General features: G+C 37.5%; 1 protein-coding gene and 1 long non-coding RNA gene across 7 annotated transcripts in view; one reads left to right on the top strand and one right to left on the bottom strand.

Moving 5' to 3' along the window:
* LOC27207406 overlaps positions 1–20553 on the bottom strand; it is a 95940-nt gene extending 75387 nt beyond the window's left edge. For 3 of the 6 annotated variants that reach the window (XM_016183096.3, XM_039291674.2, XM_044922436.1), the window contains exons 1-4: positions 20448–20552; positions 20003–20390; positions 4631–4796; positions 4448–4576 (exon numbers count right to left, since the gene is read on the bottom strand). In XM_016183096.3, coding sequence (XP_016025992.2) covers positions 4448–4576; positions 4631–4796; positions 20003–20390; positions 20448–20538 — 774 coding nt within the window. In that variant the 5' untranslated portion in view covers positions 20539–20552. Of the gene's footprint in view, positions 1–4447; positions 4577–4630; positions 4797–20002; positions 20391–20447 lie in introns of those variants that run through there. The other 3 variants (XM_044922438.1, XM_016183095.3, XM_044922437.1) reach the window with 3 other exon arrangements.
* LOC123327071 lies at positions 1861–4577 on the top strand. The gene is made up of 2 exons (XR_006541528.1): positions 1861–3201; positions 3295–4577. It is a non-coding gene; the product is annotated as an uncharacterized LOC123327071 (long non-coding RNA).
* Positions 20554–25061: the final 4508 nt, after the last annotated feature.

Below are 25061 nucleotides of genomic sequence, written 5' to 3' on the forward strand. Positions count from 1 at the left end.
ATTTGATGAATGGAAAAAGTGAGTGTACATACATATATGTGTGTAATTTTAAATAACAATAGTTATTTTGTGCAAATAAGTGCAAGATTTGCGTGTTCTTCTTCTTTCCACTCTCGTTCATTTCCTGCGTTTGTGTCATTTTTGTTCTCTTCTCTTTTCTTCCTTCATTGTGAGTAAAAAGGAAGGGGAGGAGAGAGACAAGCGACAAGGCAGCGAGATGTGAGTTAATGAGAGCGATTGGTGAGTGGTGGAGAGAGTAACAAAAAAAAAAGTTTTAAGCACAGACAGTGTTGGCACACATAACTTTTGCAAAAAAAAAAACTGACAGCGTAGGCATACAAATTTTTGAAAAAAATAAATAAAGCGAAATTTAAGTCACTGCCAGTACTTCTAGTACAGGGATTATTCATAATTCAAGCAAGGGACGGTTTGCGCCTCGCGTTCACCTGGGAGCCTTAGCCTCGTCTTCGTCACTCAAAAGATCTCAGCTCAGTGCTCCTCCTAGCCACTGCCACTGTGTTGGTATATAACCGTTCAGGAACTTTTGTTTCTTGCCGTGCTGTACTCTCGCTCCTTGCTGCACATGATAACGTACTGATTTTAAAACTTGCATCAGCTTAGAAAAACAAGTCGTCCGCTTGTGTTACCGGAATAGGTTTATCTAGTTTTGAGACAGATGGTTTGTCAGTTAACTTAACAATTCGATCTCAAGCCTCGACTTCTATCACTGCTGTTATTGCTTCCAATATAACTGAACATCAGCCCAACTTTAACATCGACATTTACAACTGGAACATACCCCATACCTCGCGGATCTGGAGTTCAATCGCCCCAGCGCGCTATGGTCCGGAATTCGTTTTTTTTTGGCATAAAGTCAAAAATTTTATGTCAATATATCGTCCTTTAGCACTTATTTTCTAATTGAAAATTAATCATATAAATAAAAACCAAAAACAAAATTGACCGAAAGCTTCACTAAATCGTTTTATGAGCTTTTAAAGGTGAAGTGTTAAACAGCTGATTGAGAGAATGCAATTACCGAAAAATTACTTGCTTACTTTTGCATGTGGTATGATCGTTAATACGCATCCATAAATTATAGTAAAATATGGAAAATAAATGCCAAGGTATGATGTTTTTAACGTATGTAGGTAATGTATGTGTAGTTGTACTATTTTTGTGCTGTGTAACGTCCAATTTATGTGTATTTTAACAGAAAAATCTAACGTGTCCCATGTGTTTCGTGGAGTATAACTAATTTTCGGACAATTTCTGACAAAAGTTAAAAACGTCAGTTTGTACCTTTAACTATTGTCTTTGACGGTAAAGTAATATCTTTTGCCCATTTTTGCTCGTTTTCTTAAAAATTTGATTTTATATAGGCAAGTTCGAGTTCAGACATAGCGACCTCCTGGACATTTGGAGGCGTAACAATAGGCAAATAAGTTATGTTTCAGATTACGTTTATTCCGCAATCAACAACAATAATCTGGAATCGAAAAAGACAGAAGAGGTTGACAAAAAAATAGTACAATTTGAATTAAAACTGTCCGAGTGTAACAGACAACTAGACCGATTTACTTCCAAAGATACCAAGTGGATGGCGTCTCAGATAAGAATTCTTGTTAGTGATTTTGAAAACTCCAAGACACCCAAGCAAATGAGACGCCGAAACTTATCTTACCAATATGCAGGAGAAAGATTAAAAAGGAAACTGAAAATGCGAGTGAAGACCGGAATAAACTTTACAAAAGGGACCGACTATCACATGCAAGGAAAAATAGTCAGATCAATAGCATGAGTGATATTTTCCACAGAGCGATTGATTCCTCGGACCCACTATTATCAACAATTTGGTTAAAAGAAAGAGAAAGAAAAAATAGGAAAAACCACTTCCGAAGGCAGTAATAAGTCTTTTGGAAATACAGTCTAATTCTAAACCTGATACATGATGCTATGCGTTTAACAATTCAGACTTCTGCCGGGATTGTCTCTAATTGAAAAGTCTCGCTTAGACTGGGTTGTTTCCGGAGGCTGCAGTCGCTCCAATGGCAAGGCTTTAATATCATCATGCGCAGGTGTTCCGCCCAAGGAGGAAACGACTTGAAGTGCTACTTCGGCGGTTTTGGTAGGTGAAGAGTTGCGCCGAGCCCATTGTTTGTGCTACTAGGGAATACATCGACTGTGAAGCGCATTTCGTTAAACACTTTGCTCGCTGGCCGGCTGGAGATTATTCTGCTCTATGGCCAGCCAAGTTCAGTTTAGATCTGTTGGCGGAATCATACCAGCAAGATCAGCAGAGATTCATATTTTTTAAGAGAAAACTAGAGCATCGCCCAGTCTTTAAGGACCAATACTAGGCTTTTATTGAGACGTACTTGCAAATGGCACATCGCATCCAGTTGCAATCACAGGAGATATCTGTAAAATGTACCGGTGTATCAGGGATTCCCCTGAGGATAGCTACATGCAGTGCCTTGTGTGGAGAGATTTTCCTCAATATGATCTGAGCGTGTTAAAGCTGGAAGCTCTTAAGTATGGCACGAAGCCTGCTTCCTACCTAGCTGTGAGGTCGATTCATCAATTGTCTATGGATGAGGAGGCGGCATTTCAGTGGGAGTTGAGATTCTTCGATGTGACTTTTATGTTGATTATTTGATATCTAGCGCCAGCTCCAAAAAAGAAGAAATCAACATAATACATCAGACGTCCGCGCACTTGTCCAGAGCCACTTTTAAACTAAGGAAGTGGTGCTCAAATGTACCGGATGTTTTGGAAGAAGTTCCGGAAGATGATAAGAAGTATTTTTGAAGTTTCATGATGGAGGCGATTTTACAAACACACGGGATACGGTGTCTGATCAGCTGTTCCCATATTCATCACTTCAATCAACAGCAAGGCCATGCCGACGTTCAGTTTTATCCGCAATCTCTCGGTTCTACGATCACAAATCACAAAGTCTAATATCTTTCTTCATATGTACCAAACCGAGTGGCTGCAATTCAGGAGTGGTGAAATGGAATGGCGCTACATTCACACTGCTTTAAAAACGGCAGTAAGAGCTCTTCCCAGCTAGCTTAACGACTCCCCTTTGTGGACTCATGGACCGCTCTTTCTGAGCAGCCCCATAACTTTCAAAGGGATCCCAGAGCCATGCTCTAGAGACAGGCGAGCACAACAACATTTGTGGCTTTGCTAAAGGTAGATTTTCCGCTGTTCTTTTATCTTTTTTTTCCATTTCCTAAATCTTAATTCTGCATCCTATAATTCTTTTAATTAATTTTTTTTATGTAGCACTCAAGTCTTTTTTAATAGTGTATAGTTAGCGCAAGGGCCTGATTGAGATCTCTAACACTTGAAGACGACTAGCTAGTGCTGGACCCGATACTGTGCACCGAAAATACAGATCCCTAGAATCCGGACACTTCGATCGAACGTTTCATACTTCAGTTATAATTCAATATTATTAACTAAGAAAAGTGTTACTTTAGCTAGTCTAAATAATTCTTGGATAACAGTTTTGTGAGTATTATTGAGTGAGCATTTTTGACATTTTTCTGTGTATTCTTTTCTAAGACAAGGTATTTTAAATGCCTGTACGTCCTTCCTTATTGGATCGTCATGTAGCGTAGACAAAATTGCTTCATTTTCGGTAATTACTAGCTATTATCTTACTTTTCTCAATACACTGATGCCCATTTTTTTTAAATGAGCAATTGAAACGTAATCAAAGATATTTTCCCACGGTGACACTTTAAATTGACTGATTTTGTATATACCGGCCTATTTTTCAAGCATTAGAAAAAATGTATCTACATCAATTTGTATATCAATCATCAACATTATATCTTTTAGTAATTATTTTTCCATGATTAAGACAACATAGCATAGAACATAGCTTTTTTGGATTTGTTCATCTACTTCAATAAATTATATATATATAGTGACATAAAACCTAAATTTTAAAAAGAATTACTCTTCAAAAGCCTCACAGCAAATGTTAAAGGATAAGAAACTTAACTTATCGATAAACATAAATGTAAAGCTTCGTTGAACTTTAAAGTTTGCTGGGCCATAGGAATAATTGTATAAATCACTTATTAGGTGTCTCAGATGAAATGAACTAAATATAAGTCTATAAAATAAAAATTATAATTAAAAAACAAGAGAGAATGCTACAGTCGACTTTACCGACTATCTGATAGCCGTTACTCAGCTAGTGCGAACGCGTAATTTCATAATTTTTATGGGATACCGGTAGATATTGGTGAATAAAATGGGAAAAAAATTAAAAATGGTTTAAAAGTGTGGGCGCGGCGGTTTTCGACGGTTTGTGGGTCTGTATGCTTAATCCAACCTTCTAGCCTTTATAATTTTTGAAATCTGACATCCTAGACTGTCATAACTTTGTATATTGACAAATCAAAGTCGTTGTCGCATTACTTACCGCCTCTTTAGTTAAATCAGAAGGTATTCCAGAGGTGAATGCCATGTTCGTTGCGGTGGGTAGACAATGGTCAAAGATTTTTATCGAGCTTTTACAAATTTTGTTTGACGTAAATGTTGGGAGTGAACTCTAGGTGATAGGTAAAATTATTATAAATATAAAGCTCTGCTTTATTTAACGTACCGAATAAAAAAACTTGGAAAATGTGATCGTTCGGTTAGTCAAACTTGATTCTGTAAACTTTGAGGACTTACTTCTGGTTTGCAGAATATTGACGATCTTATTTGAAGTTCCGTCTATTTTAGTTGTTGGTGCATTTTTATGGCTGCTTGATTCCCTTCGGCAAGATCTAAAACGTTACATGTGAACAAAGACAAAGATGGTATTACCAGTAGTAAATACAAAATAAATAAATAAATAAATAAAATTAGAAGATATATGTAATCGTCTTAATACAGTTTGCCAGTTGGCAGTCCACGCTGTCTTCCAGGCTTAGCTTGAACGTTGAATATCGGGCTGAGTTAAGGCCACACTAATGGGCCTTTTTACCAACACTTTTAAAAAGATAATTGGGTTAGGAGAAGGAACAGCGATAGTAAACCTTTCTCCAATTCATACGTTTTTCACCCAAAAATTGATCCAACATTTTTTTAAATGAGTATTCTGATTTGTTTATTGTAAGACTAATTTAAGTGCTTAAAAAGTTTTGATACCCACATAAAAAAAATCAATCAGCTCGGATGCAAAAAAAAAATATATATATATAAACATAATATAAAGTATAAGATGGATATAAATAAATAAATTTCTTACTTCCATAACTTATGTATAAATCACCTTACAGTTTCATTTCTTCATTTTTCTGGGATCTCGTTAGATATTGGGGATTAGAATTAGAAAAAATGTATGAATCTACTGAACCGTTATATAAATTTACAAGACTAATAAGACTATGAGAAAATATCGAAAAGTTTTTTTTAAATGTGGGCGTTGCATTTTTTTGAGGTTTAAGGGCGTTAGATTGAGCAACATGGGTCAACAAACGTGTGCAGCGCCTTTGTCGCTAGAATCTGTATTGTAAATCCTAAAGTGCTCGTATCGCGTAATTCTATGTCATCCTTGTAATTATATAATGCTTAGAAGGATTCTGAAAATATTGTACAGCTTTAATACTCTTATCATCTACTTTAATGCCATTTTTGGAAATTGAGAAACCCAAATACTTTATATCTGTTCTCACATTTATCTATTCTAAGTTATAGCGCAACTATAAATTTGTAAGGCTTGAAAATAATTTCAATTTTCATCTAATTTATCTAAATAATCATCGATATGTGGAGGAGCGTACTTGTCCTTAAGCTCATTATAAAGCTTCCTTTCTTCTTTAAAATCGGCTTTGCCTCTTTAACTTATGCTCTTTTATCAATCTCTCGTCTTATGACTCCCTAACTTGTCGTTTCGTTGTGTTGTTCCATAACTGTTTGATCTAGTGTTTCATCCTGTTTAGACAAACATGATATAAGTTAACGCCGGTCTCTAGTCCAGCGGCCATCGTGTTGGTATCGACAATCATGACTACAATGGTTCTTTCGTCTGTCCCTTAGGACTAATCGGAACGATGTTATTACCTAAAGAAACGATGTTATTACCTAAGGAAGCCCCTTGGGTTATCAATAATAAGTTTTGGTAGTTTGTTTTTTAATCACAACTTTATTCAAAACGTTCCGTTCCTGTTGATCGTTAAATCGACTATGCTCCAACCGTCCCGCTTGAAGTTCCACTTCAGCTCCTCGTTGGCAGAAGGGTACTCACGCTTCGTAAGTGCCCGTCAGAGTTTCTGCTGCGCAAGCTCGTCGACAATGTGCCTGCGTGGGAAAGCTTACGCTGCACCTGGGCGCAAGAATGTAAGCCGGAGTACGAAATGCTTACGTTGCAACATAAGCGCAACGCTATTCAAAGAATCATTATAAACAAATTATTGTGTGCTTCAGCTTATGCTGAAAGTTGACGAAACCGATGTTGAAACATTGGCGTGTAGTGTAGTATCAGAAAATAATTTAAGAACAAAGAGCTTTTGAAATCAAAAATTGTAGTACCAGACAAGATAAAGAAATTGATCAATAAGGTAAATATTTTAATATTTATAACTATTTATAAATATTTATTGGGTACTAATTTAAAAGAAGCTTTTGAGGACATAAAAGAAAGTGAAAAGACAACTTTTAAAATAAGGATAGACAAAATGAACTTTTATTTAAAAATAATAATAATAATATTAATAAAAAAAATATTAATTATAATAATAATAATAAATGTTGAGAATATTAATAATACTGGCAACGTTGTATTTCCTCTTTTAAATTACGTCTGGCAACACCTGACTAGAACTTCGCTTTTTGTGTAATTGATTTATGAGCCGTAATCAGTAGTCGAATGAAGCACGTACAAGTTAACACAAGCCAACGGACTAGAACAGTTGGCTCAGTGTATGAAACATAATATCAAAGTGCTGACCCAGCATTGGACCGGAAACCCGTGCGCAGCCGGCAAACACAGCATATTTGCGTGTCCGCTGCGAGTCCTTGTTAGCTTTAAGAATCATTTTAAGTTCAGTTTGAATTTGCATTTACCAGAATAAGGAGCGGCAGCTCGTCAACTCCGACTAAGCGTCGAAAAATATATTTTTGTTAATTACTCTGCCATATCACAAGGCTGGCAGTTAAAAGAGGAAAGTTCCTCTCAACGTAAATAACAATCTCCTGCTCCCCGGACTCCCCGGAGTAGCCAGCGAAGGGATTTTTCTAATTATAGTCGATTTATTGTACTATTTTTACAACTGACGCTTCCGGTGATCGCGCTGCTCCTGCGGCGTTTCTCCTTCGTTGCCCTAAGCTTCCTTAACAATGGACGACGCGCCGGCTCGACCGGGACTAGGATGTTATGGGGCAGGGAGTATTGTCCACGGTCGTGGCAACGCTCGCCCTGGGGCCACCTTTGCCGACCACTGACTCCACTGTCCCTTTCAAACACGCCAAGTCCCAGGTTATCAATAATAAGTTTTGGTAGTTTGTTTTTTAATCACAACTTTATTCAAAACGTTCCGTTCCTGTTGATCGCCAAATCGACTATGCTCCAACCGTCCCGCTTGAAGTTCCACTTCAGCTCCTCGTTGGCAGAAGGGTACTCACGCTTCGTAAGTGCCCGTCAGAGTTTCTGCTGCGCAAGCTCGTCGACAATGTGCCTGCGTGGAAAAGCTTACGCTGCACCTGGGCGCAAGAATGTAAGCCGGAGTACGAAATGCTTACGTTGCAACATAAGCGCAACGCTATTCAAAGAATCATTATAAACAAATTATTGTTACTTCAGCTTATGCTGAAAGTTGACGAAACCGATGTTGAAACATTGGCGTGTAGTGTAGTATCAGAAAATTATTTAAGAACAAAGAGCTTTTGAAATCAAAAATTGTAGTACCAGACAAGATAAAGAAATTGATCAGTAAGGTAAATATTTTAATATTTATAACTATTTATAAATATTTATTGGGTACTAATTTAAAAGAAGCTTTTGAGGACATAAAAGAAAGTGAAAAGACAACTTTTAAAATAAGGATAGACAAAATGAACTTTTATTTAAAAATAATAATAATAATATTAATAAAAAAAATATTAATATAATAATAATAATAAATGTTGAGAATATTAATATTACTGGCAACGTTGTATTTCCCCTTTTAAATTACGTCTGGCAACACCTGACTAGAACTTCGCTTTTTGTGTAATTGATTTATGAGCCGTAATCAGTAGTCGAATGAAGCACGTACAAGTTAACACAAGCCAACGGACTAGAACAGTTGGCTCAGTGTATGAAACATAATATCAAAGTGCTGACCCAGCATTGGACCGGAAACCCGTGCGCAGCCGGCAAACACAGCATATTTGCGTGTCCGCTGCGAGTCCTTGTTAGCTTTAAGAATCATTTTAAGTTCAGTTTGAATTTGCATTTACCAGAATAAGGAGCGGCAGCTCGTCAACTCCGACTAAGCGTCGTAAAATATATTTTTGTTAATTACTCTGCCATATCACAAGGCTGGCAGTTAAAAGAGGAAAGTTCCTCTCAACGTAAATAACAATATTTATTTTTAACAATTTATTTATTTTTAACGGCCAGTCTATTAGACAAGCTCCATATGGCATAATTTCTGTCAAGTTTATTTTATTTGAAGTTTTCTAGTCTTTTTCACAAATAAACCAATTCTTTGGCTTATTTAGAGAATAAGTGTTAAATTGTGAACGCTTAATGAAGAACTGAACTCAGTAAGAGTACATACATACAAGAATATGAAGCGAAGAATAAGAGAATACAATATTGCCAGATCCTTGGTATGAAGTAGGTATGAAGATATTCGATATTCAACTTAATCGATATTCAACAAGCAATATTAATAAAAAAAAAAAATATAATATTTATAATAATAATAATAATAATGTTTAAAATCAACCCTAGTTCGATATGTCGTTAAATTACGACTCTGGTATGAATTATACATATCATCTTATACATACATACATTTAAGTCTGTATGTGTATTCGGCTTCACCGAATACACATAAGTATAATTAAAAGTGTAAGAAGCAAAAGAAGTCAGTCACAAATAAACTTTCATATTGTTAACATGTACGACGTGTGTGCGTTCTTTACTTATATAAATAGCATCCACGGTATAAATGATCAATAGGTTATGGGCCCAGGAACGTTGTGGTGCGTATATAAGTAAACGTTTTTCATCGTGTGATCGTATGTGCGGCTCCGGAGATTAACAAATAGCACGATGAATTCGTTGTATCCGATTAAGAAACTGGACGAAAAGAATTATGAATCATGGAACATCCAAACTAGAAGTGTTCTGTGCATTCAGGGGAGCTGAAACAGGAATCTATGCCAGAAGGTGTGGATTGGCAAGGCTTGGATCAGAAAGATTTGGCGACGCTAATATTGAGCGTGAAACCCTCACAGTTGAGTTATATTAAACACTGTGTGCATTCTTTTGAGGCGTGGATAAAGTTAAGGGACGTACATCAGCCAAAGGGACCGGTGCGCAAGGTAGCACTGTACAAGAAGCTATTGGGTCTCAGGATGGCAGATGGTCAGAGCATGTCCAGCCACATAAATGATTTCGTCGGAATTTTGGATCAGTTGGCAGCTATAGAAATAGGGGTAGATGATGGGCTATAAGGAATTTTATTGCTTTCCAGCCTGCCGAAAGACCTCGAATATTTGGTGTCGCCACTAAGACGCGCGACACTTTGCCGGATTTCGAGAGCCTTTGCATTAGGTTGAAAGTAGAAGGCGAAAGGAGAGACAAGAAGAACACATGCGCACATTGATTGCTACTACGAGTCAGCAACTAAACAACAGAAAGAGAGATACACCAAAAACGAAATTCTATAAATGCGGCAAACTCGGGCACAACAAGAAAAATTGTAGCAGCAGCAGCGCGGCAATTGAGAATGGGGACAAAACGGAACACAAGCAATGCTCTTTGCTTGGCTCTCTGGACATGGATGGCTTTGATCTTTCGATGTGGTGTCTAGACCGTGGCGCCACCAGCCACATGTGTTGTCAAAGGGATCTATTTACGAATTTCGAAGAACACAATGAGAGCATAGGACATTCTGGCGCACAGGTTACCTAAAAGCAACGGGAAAAGGCGACGTAATATTGCAAACAGACATTTGCGTATTAAAATTGATTAACGTTTTGTTTGTTCCTGAAATGACAGAAAATTTCATCTCAGTGAGTCAGACTGTGGCTAACGGCTGCATTGTGAAATTCGGCAGTGGATGTGCAAATGTTGTACAAGGCAAGTAGTGTATTCTAAATGTCAAGAAAGTTTGCAAATTGTATTTGTTTTGCGAGAGTCGCAACAAATATTTTGCAACAGTTGAGACGCACGGTGTACTGTGGCTGGAATGGATAAATAAGATTTTTAAGCAAGGAGCCATGTAAGACGTGTATGATGAGCAAAAATCACATGAAGCCGTTTCCACATGAATGGAAGAATCGAGCGAAGGAGCTGTTTATAATAAATAAACACGGGGAAACCAGGACGCCCAAAGAAGCAGTACAATTTACTTGGTGATATGGTTGCAAGAGACGTACCAATTCCATTGACGTACGCAGAGGCAATAAATTGCGAGTATGCCTCCCAATGGCGTGAGGCGATGCAGTGTGAACACTGATAAGTGCATAATTTACCAGTGTTAGATACCAACAAGACATGGCAGATCGCAGAATTACCGAATACCCATAAGACGATTGCATGATTGGATGCAAGTGGGTATACAGTGTAAAGCGTGATGCTGAAGGCTGTATTGATCGATTCAAGGCCAGTCTAGTCGCGAAAGGTTGTTCTACTACAAGGAGATGTTCTCGCCGGTGTGCAGATTGGAGAGCATACGACATGTCTTGGCGATGGCAGCGGAATTCAATCTCTATTAACACCAAATGAACATATGCACGGCATACCTAAACAGCGACATATCAGAAACTGTATATATGCAACAACCACGAGATATACAGTAGGCAGCAAACCTGGACAAGTATAAGAAGCTTTTTTCTCTTATTCTGAGACTCTCCTTAGCTTGTAATTTGGCTGCCTGCGTGCAGTAATATTGTACTCTAGATCAGTCACAATAAATATTTGAAAGGAATAATAAGAATCATAACAATAGTAATAATAATAATAATAATAATAATAATAATAATAATTATAATAATAATAATATCATAATAATAATAATTATAATAATAATAATATCATAATAATAATAATTATAATAATAATATAATAATAATATAATCATAATAATAATTATAATAATAATATAATAATAATAATAATTATAATAATAATTGTTCAATTTATGTATGTATTTATGTAGCAACGCAATCGTAAGACAACGGAAAAGCCCTTAGCATAAGATCAACTCTTTAATTTGAAGTCACACTGAAGCTCTCTCTTATATTTTATCTCTTATGCTGTCAAATGATAATGATAATTACAGTGCGTGGGCTGTGCAGATGAAATGTGTGTTAGTACACTCCGACTTATGGAAAGGCACGTGTGGTCGACTCGTCAAAGAAGAAAACGTGAGTGCCGAGAAAAAGGCTTTATCTGACGAAAAAGACGAAAAAGCCATTGCCATAAAGCAGTGTGAAACCGCACCTACGGGACCGGCTTTTCGTATTTGCTTATTAGTTGTTACAAATTCAAATGTGTGAAACGGGCACAGTTGGGGCACATAAACAAATTTTATGACATTGTGGAAATATTAAAAGAAGTAATTTTTCCAGTTCAAGAAGAAATCATAAGTGTTCTACTATTGTCAATTTTGACTCAGTCGTTTGAAGGCTTCGTGATTGCTCTAGAAACACGAGATGAGTTGCCATCAATAAGTATGCTAAAAATTAAATTGCAAGAAGAAGGACAAAGGCGAAAAGTGCAAGAAGATCAAGTAGAATAATGTGAGCAAACGGTTTTTGGAAGTCGGTCCGCGAACGAAAATGAGAAGATCGATAATAAAAGAAACGCAGAAAAAGAACACAAGCAAGCAGCAAACGGTAAAAGAATAGTTACACGCGGAAATTGTGGAGGTAGCGGCCACAAAGCTGCGAAGTGCAAAGCGAAGAAAAAATCGCAAGAGAGTGAGAAAGCAAATCCGAAAGACAATTTGTCGAAAAATATGTGGTGTTTGGACTCGGGTGCTCATTTGTGCACGGAGAGATCATTATTTTATTCTATTGGCTGGAAACAATTACATTGAAGTGGTTGTTTTTAAAGTGGGAAAATTTCACTGTAAAACTGATTAACGTTCTGTATGTAAAAAACTTGCAATGTATTTGTATGTCGGTAACACAAGCAATTGAACATGGTTTTCAAGTACAATTTGAAAATATAACTGCAAACTGAATTATTTTCATTTAAAAATGAAGCAAATGGTGCTAACCAATTGCCAATTCTTTGGAAATATGGCACCAAAGATTTGGACATCTAAATTTTTCGAGTTTAAATTATATGATCAATAAAAAAATGGTATATTGTCTAAAGAAACAAGAATTTAGTGGTGCAAAACAATTTCAATGTGTCACGTGTGCTTAATGTAAATTATGCGTGAAGCAGTTTCTGAAAGCAAGTGGAAGTCGTGCAACAGAAGTACTGGAATTGGTGCATACCGATATATGTGGACCTATGCAAACTGTTTCCTTGGGAGGTGCACACTATTTTGTTACATTCATAAATGACAAATCTCGATATGTATAGACGAGAGATGAAAATTCATGTAAAATTTAAAGCATTTGCGGAGAATCAGACTAACAAGAAGATTAAAGCCATTAGAAGCGAAACAGGCGTAAGTATTTAAGTAATGCGTTTCAGTCTTTCTTGACAGAAAATGGTGTGGCGGAATGTGCTAACCGAATGTGCTGCAGGCTGCTGTTGGTGCTTGGTTATAGGCAGAGGCTATTAACACTGCTGCCTATCTAAGCAATCGCGCCGAGACGTCTACATTACCAGGAATGACTCCATTTGAATCATGGACAGAGAAGAAGCCAACTGTGTCACACTTCAAGGTTTTGGGTCTAAATCTGTCGTGCTGGATAAAACCCAGATAAGCAAGTTTGATCCAAGAGGGGCCAGGAGCATGTTTTGGTAGGATTCTCTGAAATTTAGAGAGCTTATCGTTTGTATAATCCTAGCAAGCGAAACGTCTGTGTGGGTCGGGACGTCATTGTATTTGAGAATGACCATGATGACTGTGCTCGGATCGAACAAGATTCTGGTATTCCAACGTTCAACTTGAGAAGCTTAAAGCCGTTCCAGGCCTAGAAACAGCAAATACGGCTGCGATACAGAAAGAATCAAGGGCGGTCAGGATTGCCGGTACTCCGGCAAAGCGGTACCGCGCTGGACTCGTGACTCGAGCCGGCCCAGAGCACGGAGGTCGAACGGTAACGGTGCAGACTTTTAACATGCACATAGAGGACGCACTGTGAACTAACGGTACCTGAGTTGGACATTGTAATGGGATCCCTGCGGCCTATAAAGGGACGGTGCAAGTGCAGCCCGCGGCGGTCAGTCACAAGACGTGAGAAGCCGTATGTACGGGAGAGCAATCGACGAGAGTACCGGCGCGAGTTCGCGCCTTCGCGCGGCCAAGCAGTCGGAAGGCAGTGGGTGGGAATTAGTCAACCAGACCGCGCGTGAAAGGAGGTAGTGAGACTGAGCGTTGAAAGCAGGAGATCGGGAGTGAGAACGCGCTTAAAAAACAAACAGTGGAAGCGTCGGGCAACAAGAGGCCCGCAGGACACGGAGGGACGAGCAGTGCAAGTGAAGAGTGATTCTGTCAGTAGTCAGCAAAGGTGGTCCCAGGCCGAGCGTTGCCTTGCCCGTGGACGAAACACCCTGCCCCATAACATCCTAATCCTGACCGGAGGAGTCAGCCATAAAACAGTAAAATAAATCGATTATAATAGGAACCAACTGCTTTTCCATGGTCAAGAAATCACACAAATCATAAATTTGGTGGGACGAACGCACAAACTCTTTGAGCTAGCCGTTGCAATTCGTAGCGAGCAAAAAAAGAAAAATCAGTTCGTTACACTTGTCTAATGTCCAAGACGATGTAGATGCCCTTATTATAGCCAGTTCGAGCAAGGATGAACTTGAGAAAATAAAACGTCTAATTGCAAAAGAATTTATAGTTGTGGACGGCGGAGAATGAATGAAGCATTTCTTGGGGGCGAGACTGGAGGCATAGCAGTACATAGAGACTCTCCTGAATGACAACAAGATGCAGGACTGCAAGCCAAACGTTATACCCCTAGAAATAATGTGAAAGAGTCGATTGCCGGAGGGTGGATAAAGTTGCCTATCAGTCTTTAATCGGATCCCTAATGTATTTGGCAATAACTACTCGTCCTGATATAATGCATTCTGTGACTAAACTGGCACAGCAGAATGCAGACCCACATAAGGGGCATGAAGCTGCTGCGAAGCGGGTGCTGACATATGTAAGAGGTACAACTGATTTGAAGCTGAACTACGAGCGTACTGGTGTACCAATACACTGCTTTGTCGACGCGGACTGGGCTGGTGATTTTACGGACAGAAAATCGTTCACCGGTTGGGTTTTGATTGCTGCTGGAGCTGTTTTTACATAGGCTTCGAAAAAACAATCGATGGTTGCTCAAAGAAGCACTATGTGCGAAAGCTGATAAGTGAGATTGGCTTCGGAAATCTCCAAGTGAAGATTTATGGCGATAATCAAAGTGCACAATGTTTAGTAAAAAATGACACTTACCATTAAGTATCATTATGTAAGAGTATTATATAAGGAAATGTAATTGAAATTAAGTATGTGTCAACAGAGAACAGGATATCAGATGTATTACCAATGAATTTGAATAGAGTTAAGCATTAGAGATGTATAAAAATTTTGGGATTGTATTGATTGTTGTATTGAGTAGAGATTGAGCTTTTGAAATGAATAACATATATTGCGTTGAGAAGGAGTGTAAAATTTATGTATGTATTTATGTAGCAACGCAATCGTAAGACGACGGGAAAACTTTTAGCATAAGATCAACTCTTTAATTTGAAGTCACATTGAAGCGGGACTCTCTTATATTTTATCTCTTATGCTGTCAACTGCCTGCGTGCAGTCAGCTAGACCTACTACCTTAGTTCTAATAAAGTACTCAAATGAACAATAATAATCATAATAATAAAAATAATAATAATTATAATAATAATAATAAAAATAATCATCAAAACAATAATAGTAATAACAGTAATAATCATATTAATAATAATAATAATAATAATAAAAACAATCATAATAATAATAATAATAATAATATTAATTATAATAGTAATTAAAATAAAAATAATTATTAATAATAATAAAAACAATAATAATAATAGTAATAATAATGATAATATTAATAATATTAATAATACCTATAATATTAATAATAATAATTATCATAATAATAATAATATTCATAATAATAATAGTATCAATGTTTATAATAATAATAATAATAATAATAATAATAACAATAATAATCATAACAATAATAATAATAATTATAATAATAATAATAATAATTGCGAGAGAGAATGCTGTAGTCGAGTTCCCCGATTGTCAGATACCCATCACTCAGCTAGTGTGAATGTGAACGCAAAATTTCATTTGGGATATTTTTCTGGGATATAGGTAGATATTGGGGAATAAAATGAGATCAAACAATTTTTCTACAGCGTAGGTGTGACTGGTTTTACGACTTTGGGGCGTTAGAGTGGGCGTGGCAAAATTTGGCAAAAAATTTTAGCAAATCGATAGAAATTTAAGCGACTAAAAAATTATGAAAAAATATCCAACCATTTCTCAAAAATGTGGGTATGGCAGTTTTGAGAGATTTTCGAGCATTAGAGTGGCCGTGGCGAAAATCGTGCAAATCGATAGAAATGTATAAAACAAATACAAATGTGATACAATATTATCACTTGTTTCAAAAGTGTGGGCGTTGCAGTTTTGTGCGGCTTGTGTTCGTTAGAGCGTGGCAGCATGGGTCAACAAATTTGCATTGCGTCTTTGTCTCTAGAATCTGTATGCTAAATTTAAACCTTCTAGCTTGTATAGTCCCTGAGATTTCGACGTCCATACGGACGTACAGACATGGCTAGATCGACTCGGCTATTGATCCTGATCAAGAATATATATACTTTATATAGTCGGAAACGCTTCCTTCTGCCAGTTACATACTTTTCGATGAATCTAGTATACCCCTTTACTGTAGGAGTAGCGGGTATACATATCGCTGTGTGAAATTTGTAGAAGCGAAATTCAAACAGCACTTTCGGGGGATGTGGTCTTGCTTACACAGTTCTTATCACTACCACACATAAATTATATCAAAGATTAGAATATAGCGAGGTTGCGACAAGAGAGAATAAGTTAACGAAAGGGGAAACAAAATAATAAAAAAATTCAGAAAAGAAGTTGAAGAACCAGAATGCTGGCGCGAAAGTAGAGAAAGTCAGAGTAGCGAAGCCACGGATGTGGTCGCATTTTTCCCGCCCAACCTATTATCACCTTCCTTGGAGTCATTTCTCCGGTGACCCCTTGCCTTTTAGGCATTCATGAATTTAATATTTTTTATTAATGATATTATTATTAATGATAGCATAGATTAAGAACATAGTATGATGGAACTATTAAGTAGATAAACGATTTAATATAAACCCTAATTATAATTGAAAAAAATATTTCTAGGTGTAGTAAACCTAAGGATGTATTTTCTATGAGCATTAAGAATATATTTTGTTTAACTAATAATTTTTCGAGTGAATATAATATATATAGTAAAATAGTTGTTATATTTTTGATTTGAACTAATGTCCCGTCAGTTGACAAGGCTAAGAAATCAAAATTATCGGAGAAATAGTTTTCACGTCTTTATTCTTTTGATCTCAGCTGAAGACTAAAAATCAAATGTAAATTGGATTGAGTAGAAGCCTCAGTGTTTTAACATAATTTGTATTTCGGGAGAGCATTGCTTTTGGATTCTTAAGATTAAAAATAGATTCAAAGAGAGCAGTCAAATCTGCCTAGGTCAGGCTTTAGGATGTTTACAAGAACGGCTAAGTTCCGCTGACAAAGAATTGCTTTTTAAAAACGGATGCTGCGCAGATACATTGAATATCACTTAAGTGCATTACTGTTTATACGCGACAGCTGTCAAATCTATCGATACGAGAACGCTTTTAAGCTCCCTATCGATGACTTCTCGATATGGCCACACTATTCTATGGTCGATCTGACAACGCCATTATCAGTGCTTAAAATTCAATTGTTGATCGATATCGGTGTAAGTCTAGATAAAATGCTATACAACATTTGACAGAACTAATGTGGCAAATACTAAACTTAAGCTAAGTTAGACATTTTAAGTATTCTAATAGCTTTGCCGTCGCTACAGGCGCAGCTACAATAGTTCGGTCTGCTTGCGTTAAAATATTTGAAGCATTAGCTGAAAATGTAACCGGAAATAAAATTAAACAGTTTCAGAGCGGTATTCCTGAATAAGGAATCCCACGAATTCTTGCGGCAAAGCGGAATTAGTCGACCACCGTATGCTCCAAATACTCCATAAAAAAACGGCATGGCTGAGCGGCAAAACTTGTAGAAATGGCCAGGTGTTTAATGAAACAGGATTGGGCTCCATCATCATTTTGGGCAAAAGCTATTAGCACGGCTTGCTATCTGCAAAACAAATGCCGAATAAGGGCTTTATTGGGGGAGCTACCCTACACCTATTGGACAGGCAAAATTCTCACGATAATACACTTACGGACATTTGGGACAGGCCTTTGCATTATACATGCATTAATGAATGGTACCAATAAGGGAAAGTTTGAATACAGATCACAGGAATGCATATTGGTAGAATATGCCGTTGAATCGAAGGCATATCGCCTGTACTCTCCTTAGAGAAAATTTATCGTGCTGGATAACGATGTAAAGAATTTGAGTACATAAGGATTTAAAAGTAATTACGAATAGTTTTATGAGCCTGAAGAATAATTTAACATTCAGGTGACAAATTCTAAACCGGGCGAACGAGTTGAATCCTCTAGCAGCAGCAATTTCGAAGAAGAGACCCCTGTGGAGGGACGGGGCAAAGAGAACCGGGCAGCGTGGAAGGCCACATTAAGTGCGACTGTTGGTTGCTTTATTGGCGGAATTTCAAATGAAAATTTATCAAATGGACACCGCCTACCTCAACGGTGATCTGGAGAAGCAAGTATTTATAGATATACGTGATAGTTTAAGCCTTTTTCAAAACTGGAATCGGGCCCAAAAATGGGATCCAAGCAAGAAATACCATTTTTTGGAGAAAATCCTTATAACAGTTGAAGGACCCTGTATGTGTACTACGAAAAACGCTTTATGGACTTCGTCAGTCCATGGTTGAAAGAAACCAAAGAGCACTTAGGTGCATCAATCAGGATAAAAGAATTTGAACCAGCCAAGACTTCATTTGTGCATCGATTTCAAAAAGGATTTCAGAAATCAGACTGCTTTCATGAGTCAGGAAATGTACAGCGACGATATTTTTCGAAAAATCGGAATGGAATACTGCAAGCCAGCTATCATATCGGTGGAGGGGAAGTCTGAAACTAATTAGCAGAGCACTGGAAGGCGTCAAAGCGCATCTTACGGTACTTAAAAGGTACAAAGAAGCTTGGACTGGCAGGCGCTTTCATATCTTGGGAAGCGCGCAAGCAAACGTACCGTGGCTTTGTCGAGTACTGAGTCAGAATAATTGACGATGTCGAAAGCTGTAAAAGAAGCGCTCTATCCGCTCTTCTTTATAAGATTGGATCGACTTGTGAATCCATATCTTCAACGACAACCAGAGGTAAAGGGCTTCGGCTTCTATCCACGGACTTAACAATTCGATGTCCGCCACCACTTTATTCAAGAGAAGGAAAAGAGTGGTGATATATGGTGGCATTCATGCCGACAGAGAAGATGCCCGCTGATGTCCTTACCAAACGGTTAGGAAGTATCAAATACAATAACTGCATGATTTCTTTGGGTATAACGAGTATATAAGAATAGTTTTGCAACTTTGGCTATTCGAATTAATCGCCTTATCCAAAGTACCAAATCGGTTATTCTTTCTTGGGCATTAAATTCTTTTAGAACTCGTCACACTTAGCTCTCGTATCACACGCCGATGTACCACAAGAAAAAGCTGAAGATCTCTCGCGCATAATCACTATATTTATTAATCCTAATCCGGATAAACCTGAATTTATCATTTTGGATACCTATGCAGTGCATAGTATAGTATGTACTTGGGAGGAAAATCAAAATAAGGAGAGAATACTATAGTCAACTTCCCCGACTATCAGATACCCGTTACACAGCTAGTGAATATGCGAACGCAAAATTTCGTAATTTTTCTGGGGTATCGATAGATATTGGTGAATATAATATTGATAGTTATAGATATTTGTGAATAAAAAAAAATTAAGAATAGTACAGAAGTGCTGGCGTGGCAGTTTTGGCGGATAGTGGGCGTTAGAGTGGGTGTGGTAAATCGATCGATATTTTTTTATAATTTTATTAGTCTTGTAAATTTCTATCGACTTTCTCAATTTTCACCAATATCTATCGATATCCCAGAAAAATTATGAAATTTCTCATTTCCCCTTGGTGAGTAACGGGTATCTGATAGTCGGGGAAGTCGACTATAGCGTGCTCTCTTGTTTTCATATTTATACTTGACAAAAAGTTCTATTAGTATGCCAAAAACATTTTGCGTCGAGGAACTCTACTGTACCTTTTTCTCCGGTATAGCTTAAGTTGCATTATATCCTTATTTATCAAAATCAGTAGACTTCAATCTTTGATTGACGAAAAATGAATTTCATTTTTATAGAAACATTTGACCTATAATATTACAAACATTTTTTTAAACTTACCCTTTTTTTAAGTTTTCTAAGGCATCAATCTTTCTTTTATTGGAAGAAACCAACATTAAAAACAACTGCTTACGAACATTTGCACTAAGCTTGTCGCAATCTTCTGACATTGGTGTATGTAGCTTTGAAATTGCTGATATAATTCTTTGCTCTAAGTGAAGTCTTTCCATGTTGTAAGCTTTAAATTCTCGAATATGTGCTAATTTTGTTGGTAAGCTTGTATAATTTTCCATCAATGGGATTCTCAGGTTTTCGTAGTTTTCTTTAAACTCTGAGTTGCCCTTTACAAAACCTGAGACTTTATGGATAAGATCCTTAATCTTATTATCCGCCTTTATTGCTAAGCGTATTAGTTCAGCGTGACTTTTTAGGCCGCACTCATTTATTCCTGTGATATAGTAATGTTTATTTGTACGTACTGTTAAATGTTATTTTAAGGAATTACCAGCTTGTAACACTATAACAAAACAAATAGTAGTAAGTTGCATGTTGCTGATGTGAAAAGGTTTAAAAATTTTAAGTATTGAATGATACATATACGAATGTACTAATTGATTCGTTTTGTTGATAATTTTATTATCGCACATAAGAAATACATTGAAAAAATAAATTCAAACGTCACAACCAATAATAATTTTAAAATTTTACACCCATTACTCGTAGAGTAAAAGATAAAAGGCGTCCATATGAACAACTCGATCTTAGGAACTAAAAAAGTTACAATGTTGAGATTAGGCACGCAGCTTCCAGAGTCATAGCCGCAGTACGAGCCTGGTTGTATGTATGTACGTCCATAAGAAAATGTAATATTTTTTAATTTTATTAGTCTTGTAAGTTTCAATAGAGTAAGTTTCAATAGAAATACGTTCTGCCACGCCCACTCTAACTTCCACAAACCGATCACAAAATTTGTGATCAAATGTTTTGGGATTTTTTCATATTTATTTATTTTTTGTTTGTTTTGAAAATTTGTATCGGTGTACTAAAAACACTTTGGCCACCCCCACCATGCACTTACAAAACGCCCAACATTTGGAGGATTTTTTTTTTTTATATTTTTATTCGCCAATATCTATCAATATTCAAAAATATTAAAGTTCGCACATCCACTAGCTGAGTAACTGGTATTTGATATTTGATAGAAGTCGACTCTTGTTATATGTTATTTCTCTCTTGTCATATTGTAATACCGTTAACGTTAGCAAATTTGATTCAAAATGTTTCCAATCCATCTCTACTAATAAAGCGTTTATATTATACATGGCATTGCCGAGGGTATAATGATTCCAATAAAAACTTTGCAACCCAGTGAAGGAAAAAGTATATTTCCTTTTAATGAGAAACAACACATGAGCTGAAATATTCATGTGCGCCCTTACTTATGTCAGTTGAAGTTATCTACACGAACCTTTTCTGAAAGTATTATTTTAACTGCAGAGCCGTATCGGAATGAACGGCAAGAAAAGTCTCGTAGAGTAAAAGATTCGTTGAAAAGTAGGTAGAATGAAGTTTTCGAAGGAGCGCTTTCAGCGGCGATCAGGATCAATAGTCGAGTCAGTCTGGCCCTGTCCGTCTGTAATAGAAAACGAACTAGTATGTAATAGAGATTCTCGATTGAATGAAAATCAGAACGCGAACAAAAGAATGATTAAGCAATTGAATGATTTTTTAAAAAAGAATTTTAACTCGCGCCAACAAAACAATCGATATTTAAAGTTGTACCCCTGTCACCCTTCCAGAGTCAAGGCAAAGATACTAGAATAACAAGATGCGTAACGCCATACGATTTTTTTGCACACGATTTTTTAAGGCTGGCTCCAGGCTCTCTCGAGTTTTTGTTCAACAGCGAGAGAGCGGAGAGTAATAGTAATAATACCCGAATAGTAGTAATGCCCAAATGTACATATGTACATAATATCACAAAATAAATTTCAAAAATTACGTTATATTACAATATTTGCCATTAGAGTATTCAGCTTGCGACGTGTAGTACGTGTAGTGTAATAGGGCAATGATTGTTGAGTGCTTGTGTCCACACTTCGTGCCTCAAGATATGACTTTGGCAATAAACCGTTTTCATATTTTTATTTATTTTGTAAATTTTTATTTTCTTGAAGGGGAATTCCAGATCGCAATCTTATTAAATATAATAGTTGCCACAATGACGATATTAATTTAAATGCTGTAGGATCGCCTCCACAGTCCCCTGTTGAAGTTTGTCGTCAGTGCAGTAAAAACACATAAAGTGTTTCAAAAATATTATTTGTCTTTTAAAAAATTGTCTGATGAGAGACAAATTCGAATTAAAATACTGCGGAAAGAAAACTCAAATTTAAAACGAAAATAAGTTAGGTTGGTATCTAAGTCCTAAAGAGTGATTCTGTCAGTGGTCGGCAAAGGCGTTGCCTCGCCCGTGGACGAAACACCCTGCCCCATAACATCCTTATCCTGACCGGAGGAGTCAGCCATAAAACAGTAAAATAAATCGATTATAATAGGAACCAACTGCTTTTCCATGGTCAAGAAATCACACAAATCATAAATTTGGTGGGACGAACGCACAAACTCTCTGAGCTAGCCGTTGCAATTCGTAGCGAGCAAAAAAAGAAATATCAGTTCGTTACACTTGTCTAATGTCCAAGACGATGTAGATGCCCTTATTATAGCCAGTTCGAGCAAGGATGAACTTGAGAAAATAAAACGTCTAATTGCAAAAGAATTTATAGTTGTGGACGGCGGAGAATTGAAGCATTTCTTGGGGGCGAGACTGGAGGCATAAGCAGTACATAGAGACTCTCCTGAATGACAACAAGATGCAGGACTGCAAGCCAAACGTTATACCCCTAGAAATAATGTGAAAGAGTCGATTGCCGGAGGGTGGATAAAGTTGCCTATCAGTCTTTAATCGGATCCCTAATGTATTTGGCAATAACTACTCGTCCTGATATAATGCATTCTGTGACTAAACTGGCACAGCAGAATGCAGACCCATATAAGGAGCACGAAGCTGCTGCGAAGCGGGTGCTGAGATATGTAAGAGGTACAACTGATTTGAAGCTGAACTACGAGCGTACTGGTGTACCAATACCCTGTTTTGTCGACGCGGAAATCGTTCACCGGTTGGGTATTGATTGCTGCTGGAGCTGTTTTTACATAGGATTCGAAAAAAGAATCGATGGTTGCTCAAAGTAGCACTATGTGCGAAAGCTGATAAATGAGATGGGCTTTGGAAATCTCCAAGTGAAGATTTATGGCTATAATCAAAGCGCACAATGTTTAGTAAGAAATGACACTTACCATTTGTATTGATTGTTGTATTGAGTAGAGATTAAGCTTTTGAAATTAATAACATGTATTGCGTTCAGAAGGAGTGTTAAATTTATGTATGTATTTATGTAGCAACGCAATCGTAAGACATTTAATATGGCCTTCGTCTCTAAACCCGACGAGAGTGGTACAAGGAGGAGGTCCACAGCGGAGCTGATGGAGTCGTCAAACGCTCTAAGGATCGAGTGAACGACAATGGCCTATCGAGGAGCTCAAAGAAGCTGGGTTCGGAAAAATCGAATTTTTAAAATTTAATGGTTTTAACGGCCGTACAAGTGATGACCTAGCAAAGGGTAAAAATCTAAATTACTGTTGTGATGCTTGCCTTGTGGTTGCGAACGAGATGAAATCGTTTATGCGCCAAACTAAAGGTGGCTTGAAAGAACTGATCAACAGTTTTGGCGTAGCTAGAGATAGTTTTCGTCGAGCCGATGATCTTCTTTCCGCGCTTAATTCACAGTTTAATGGCCTTAAGCTATTAGATGAATCTCCAAAGCGCAAAAAAGCCGCTGGTGGTAGGCTGCCTAAGGCCCCGCAACCACGGGCAAATGATCAACAGGACTCCACAACTGATCAGCTGTCAATCGCAGCAAATCCACATATGCTGCTAAGATCGGCAGCTAAAAAAGATTCGGAGCAATTCGATCAATCAGCTGTGGATGGACCCCACCCTGTGATTGCTAAAAGTTCCGAATTGTCTGCACTGGTTTCTCAACCAATGATTCCACCTGTCTCGATTAGTTTACCACCACAAGGGAACATTGAATCCGGACTACCGGCACAAGTTGGCGCTTCAGAAATACAATCTGCAGGGCCAAAACCCCTCGCGGTGGTTCCACTAAAGAAACAAATTTTCGTTTCTCGGCTTTCCCCTGATCCAACATCGTCGGATGTATTGTCTTATATACAAGACAAAACAAAAGCCGATTATATAAAAGTGGAAAATTTTAACTTCTCTTACGCTAGGGACATATCATCTTTCAAGATAACTGTCCCAAACGAGCTCTTTTCGACCATATGTTCGGGTGATTTTTGGCCGGATAGTATGGTGGTAAAAGAGTTTGAAGCTATGATCAAAAATAAGAAAAAGGGGCCCGTGGGAATTAAACTTCCCTCACTTGGCCAGACCACTGCACCATCCGCCTCTTTATCTTCTTCCTCTTCAAAAAACTAACTACAAAACTTACTATCTCCTATCAAAATGTTAGAGGCTTGCGTAGCAAATTAATCAAATTGTATTGTGATAGTCTTTCATTTGCATCCCATATTATAGTGCTCACAGAGACTTGGTTAAAGCCGGAGATACTTAACTCCGAAGTCTTCCCACGGATGTACACAATATATAGGAATGATGACGAATGACCTCCCCTACAGACGGGGAGTTGGAGTCTTTATTGTGGTTAGATCTACCCTCGCGTCGGAGGAGTTACTTTTTGACCGTGTTTTGAGTCCCGTAACTCAGAATTCATGTGCGTAAAGCAGTTATTTTCCGACAGATCAGTTTCTAAATTCCCCGAATATCAGAATCATCTGTCCGCTATCCAGTCCATCTTGAACAAACTTTCTGACAGGGACCAATTGGTAGTTCTAGGTGATTTTAATATACCTGGCACAATGTGGTCCCCAGAGAAACAATCGAATATCCTTCTCCCTTTAGCACAACATGACCTTATTGACGGCTTGCTCGACTTATCGCTGTCGCAAGTTAATTATATTCAAAATTCTCTTGGTC

This window comes from Drosophila simulans, chromosome 2R, assembly GCF_016746395.2.
Source record: "Drosophila simulans strain w501 chromosome 2R, Prin_Dsim_3.1, whole genome shotgun sequence".
NCBI lineage: Eukaryota > Metazoa > Arthropoda > Insecta > Diptera > Drosophilidae > Drosophila > Drosophila simulans.